This window comes from Penaeus vannamei, chromosome 5 (genome assembly GCF_042767895.1).
Source record: "Penaeus vannamei isolate JL-2024 chromosome 5, ASM4276789v1, whole genome shotgun sequence".
In the NCBI taxonomy this organism is placed as follows: Eukaryota; Metazoa; Arthropoda; class Malacostraca; order Decapoda; family Penaeidae; genus Penaeus; species Penaeus vannamei.
Genome location: NC_091553.1, coordinates 11,702,360 through 11,707,359, shown reverse-complemented (window position 1 = coordinate 11,707,359; position 5,000 = coordinate 11,702,360). Strand labels below are relative to the sequence as shown.

The following is a 5,000-nucleotide window of genomic DNA, read 5'->3' as shown; positions in this document are numbered from 1 at the left end:
AGTAGTAGTAGCAGTAGTAGTAGTAGTTGTAATGGTAATGGTAGTGGTAGTAGTAGTAGTAGTAGTAGTAGTAGTAGTAGTAGTAGTAGTAGTAGTAGTAGTAGTAGTAGTAGTAGTAGTAGTAGTAATAGAAGTAGTAGGAGAGTAGTAGTAGTAGGAGGAGTTGTTATTATTATTATTATTATTATCATCATCAATATTATTATTACCATTATATGTTTGCCTAATATCATAGCTATCATTACCATTTTTATTATCATTATTGGTATTATCATTATTATTTGTAGTACTAGTACTAATAGTAGTAATAGTAGTAGTAGTGGAAGTAGTAGTAGTAGTAGCAGTAGTAGTAATAGTTGTAGTTGTAGTGGTAGTGGTAGTAGTAGTAGTAGTAGTAGTAGTAGTAGTAGTAGTAGTAGTAGTAGTAGTAGTAGTAGTAGTAGTAGTAGTAGTAGTAGTAATAGTAGAAGTAGTAGTAGAGTAGTAGTAGTAGGAGTAGTAGTAGTAGCAGCAGCAGTAGTAGTAGTAGTAGTAATAGTAGAAGTAGTAGTAATAGTAGAAGTAGTAGTGGTAGTAGTAGTAGTAGTAGTATGATAGTAGTGGTAGTAGTAGTAGTATGATAGTAGTAGTAGTAGTAGTAGTAGTAGTAGTAGTAGTAGTAGCAGTAGAAGAAGCAACAGCAGCAGCATTAGTAGTAGTTGTAATCGCTGTTGTTGTTGTGTTGGTGTTGTTGTTGTAACAGTAGTAGTAGTAGTAGTAGTAGTAGTAGTAGTAATATCATTAGTTGTTGTTATTGTTGTGATAGTATCTTTCTAGATATTACTCTCATCAATTTTATTCTTCTAACTGTCACTGTTGTCATCACCATTTTGAACATCACCGGGACTATCATTCGTGTTATTCATTCATAAGTTAGGTGGAAAGGGATCATGACTATAAATGTTTTGGTCGTGAATATAAACGTTTGGGATTAATGTTTCAATTATAGAATATAAGTAATGATAACCTATATCCACTACAGGTTTGTAAATACTAAATGCCTACTTCCGCTTCTAGGAAAATTGAAGGTATTTAGAGGTCATTATTGTTCATTATCCGGTTATTAACGGATTATACGTAGATTGAGAGGTCTGGACGCTACCTGGATTACTCTCTTTTCTTCTTCTTTTCCTTTATTTCTTTCTCTTTTGTGTCCTTTTAACGGATTTTAAGTCTTAATGTGTTTTTTATTTCTGTTCATTCGTGTCTTTAGAAATATAGTGTATTGTCTCCGTAGATTTTCTTCCGATAACCCGATGTTCCGGAGTCTTTTTTTTTTTTTTTTTTTTTTGATGACGAGGTAAAACAAGATATTAGCTTCGTAATCTTTATTTATAAAGATGTATAAAATATAGATATACTATAGATATACATATTACATAGGAAGTATTTAATAGTGAATCTGCATATACAATAGCAAGACAGTGAGTAGTGAAGAAGGCACCGAATCTCATTGGCACAAAAAGTAACATATGCCATTGACTCTCAGACAATATATTTTACAAAACGCTTTGTTTATTATCAAAACGTATGGCAGCATTGTGTCTCTAAAGAGTCGGTTGGCATAGCAAGTCACAGCAAATATATAAGGCTCTGACAGCATGGGAAGGCAGTTTGATGCATATAAAGTCGTATATAAAGTCCAGTCCTAAGGAAAGTCATGGTCGGGAAGGGTGAGCAAGTCACATGCGACCTTTCGATGGTATTTTGAATACACTCTTTGTCTTGTTTACATTTTTCTCTACGTTTACTCAACACTATCTGACGTTCTGGCATCTACGCATGCGTTGTCCATCAAATAAATTTCGTGTTTTCATCCATCCATCACACTAGTTCTCTGCTCATGTTCCTTCTCACATGGCGCCACCCTTTTCTCTCACACTTACCCCTTCACACTCACAGATCTCACACAGCTTCTCTCATTCTTGACCCACTCATTCTCTCCCTCTCATTCCCATAACCCCTCCCCTCCCTCTCCTATCCTGAAGGGGGCGGCTCCCACGGTGCCTCCCCCGGCGTCCCTCCCGCCCCTCCCCCACCGGCGACACAATGGCCGGGCCTGGAGGAATGCAGGTACGTTGAGAAGACCCGGTCTGGCTGTGGGGTCTCAGGTAAAGCTCTCGGGAACGGCGGACTTCGAAAGGGGGAACACCTGGCTTGGGGCGAAGGCGATGCACGGGGACATTTACACATTCCGATGCCATTGTCCTGGACGTGGCATCGAGGGCAATTTTTTTCTTTGAAAAATTTTGGGTTTGTCCGAGTTTTTGTCCGTGATATATGGGAATAATTTCAATTTTCTGTGAAAGTGTATATGGTTCTGGACTATTTTGTGATTCCCCCTTTCCGAGGCAGCCAAACCTACAATGGGCGTGGCATGACTAGACGTAGCAATTCATCAGAACTACGTGACACTTTGGCACTTCACGCACTGGCACGAGCGGACCGAACGTGCTCTTCCCATATCCTTTGCAGCATAACCTTAACGACCGTTACATGTGGCACGTAAATTGGGATTGGATTCCGATTTCATTAGCACCTGAATGGTTATCTTGCAAATGTTATCTGGTGTCACTGGTAACAACACTGGATAAAGTGTGGGCGTTTCATGGGCGTCACAGGGGCACCGTCGGGGCGGGTGCCAGCGCCAAAGGGCGTGCGGGTCTCACCCCGGGGCAACCATGATCCTCGTGCTTCACCAGCAGAGACATGCGGGAGAAGGTTTTGGGGCACGTGCGGCAGGCGTACTTCTTGACGTCGGTGTGCGTCTGGAGGTGAGCTCGGAGGTTGCTGCGGTCGGCGAAGCAGCGGTCGCACTGCGAGCACTGGAAGGGCTTCTCTCCCGTGTGGGTTCTGATGTGGCCCTGCAGGAGCCACGGGCGCGAGAAGGCCTTTCCGCACAGGTGGCACTTGCACGGCAGGGTGTGGGTGCGGATGTGCATCTTGAGGGCGCCCAGGCTCGTGTACACCTTGTCGCAGTGCTTGCAGCCGAAGGACCTGCCGGCATCCTTCAAGCAGTGAAACTGTCGGTGCTTGGCCAGGCCGGCCATGGTGGCGTAGCGACGGCCGCAGTCCGGGCAGGAGAGGCGCGGCGTCCGGCCATCTTGCTGGACCTCAGGACTGCTCTCGCTGCTGCTGGAGCCCGTCTCGCCCGGCGGGGACACGGAGCCCGCCCGGGACCGCACCGTCGCGTTGCTCACGTCCCTCATGTCCTTCCGCGCACCCGTGGCCGTGCGGGGGGACTGGAGGTGCGAGGGCAGGTTGTAGACCCCGAGGGGCAGATAAGGGTGGTAGTGCCACGGCCGGACGCCCGACTGGCGGTCCCGAATGGCATGGCGCAGGGGGTCCCTGGGCGTCGGGGGCGCGTAGGGGCTGGCGTGACTACTGGGCGTCTCCCCGCTGCCTCCGGGCGCCCGGAGAACCGTAGGCCGCCCACAGGCAGCCGCCACCTCGCTGATGAGGCGAAGGCCGGCGCTGCTCATCAGGCTGCTATTGGCGGCGGCGAAGTTATTGCTGAAGTTACTCTCTGTGTTGATGCTGAAGTTGCTGGAGTAACTAGGGCTGGCACTGGTGTTGCAAGAGATGGTGTTGTTGTTGTTGTTGTGGCTGGAGATGCTGGTGGAGAGGTTGATGCTTCCGCCGACGAGGCCCAGCAGCGCGCTGACGTCGGGCGTGGACCGGGGCGGGAGCAGGGGCGTGGCGACGGAAGGGCGCGGGGCGGGAGGCGGGCTCGAGGGTATCCTGACATGGGCAGGAGGTGGCGGTGGTGTGGGCGTAGTGACCACGGGCGTGGGCGTGGGCGTGGTGACCCTACGGCTCTTCATGCTCAGATCCTGTGGCTCATCCTCAGACCCTGTAGGACATAACAACACATCAGTAAACATCGGGCTCGATTGAAGAATCGTCAGTCAAACTTTTGCAGAAATTCAAATACTTCGGATGCTTCGTCTGTTCAAAACCTGATATTGCTGTTCGTATCCAGAATACAGAAGACCCTCATTTAGTTTCCAACACAAGCACAAAAACACATTTTCCAAATAGTATGAGGCTTACCTTGCATGGAATCGAGCGTGTAGTTGAAGAGCGCAAGCGGCCTCTTTTTGGGCGGCCGAGCAATGTGCTCCTTCGAGGAGGTTGGTGTAGGAGTCATCTTGTGTCTTCCGCGGCGATGTGACGAAGAATTTGTTTGCCTGAACAGCTGTCATGGACGCGGCGCAGAGATTGATGCACTATTGCGCACGTGCCACGGTCTGGGGTCCTTATATAGCTTCGGCTGCACATGGCACGCGCCAAAACTGCACGCGCCGCCAATGGGTGAGCTTCTACAGCGTGACGTCATATCTTTAAACCAATGCCCACGCGCGGCTCAGTGACGTCATCGATTTAGGCCAATGATCGCGCGTGCTCGCGTCCAGCGCCACATTTGAACGTTGGGGCAGGTGGTGGCCCGTGGCAGCTGCGCGTGTTAGTGGCCGCCTGCTGGAAACACCAATACACTACAGTGATTTAACCCGCAAGTAAGAAAATCCCAGTGACATCCCAGCGATTGCCACCTTCCGAAAGAGCGACTCCCCTTCATGACCAACGTTGTCACTCATCGTTACACACCTAACAGAAGATGAGCTTCGTGCGCCTCTCATTACTACGCGAAGTTATTCACCGACTTTCGGAAATTAGTAGTGTAACCTCTACAGTAGCCTCTTACCTCGCCCTACACGTCCCCCTCGCCCTCACCCCCCAGCCCCTCTCCCTCTGCCAACCCCCTCTTCCCAAATTGGGCGTCCCGGGTAGCACGTGCCCACAGTCAGCGCGAGCAGGCACGGATTGACCTGCCTTTGTTAATGAGAGTTGTGAGTGACGACACAGCTGTTCCTCAACCCCGTTACCAAGGGACGCTCATCACGCCGGAAGCTGATAAGGCAGCCAGGGAAATAGTCTTTTTCATAGCATTTAGTCTTTCG

General features: G+C 48.9%; 1 protein-coding gene across 1 annotated transcript; it reads right to left on the bottom strand.

The window, feature by feature from the left end:
• Positions 1-1,365: 1,365 nt before the first annotated feature.
• Positions 1,366-4,515, bottom strand: LOC113819792 (protein escargot). Its single transcript, XM_027371988.2, has 2 exons — positions 4,093-4,515; positions 1,366-3,892 (listed from the first exon to the last, which is right to left on the bottom strand). The coding sequence occupies exons 1-2, from the start codon at positions 4,187-4,189 to the stop codon at positions 2,655-2,657; spliced, it is 1,335 nt and encodes a 444-aa protein (XP_027227789.1). The 5' UTR covers positions 4,190-4,515; the 3' UTR covers positions 1,366-2,654.
• Between the last annotated feature and the right edge of the window lie 485 nt (positions 4,516-5,000).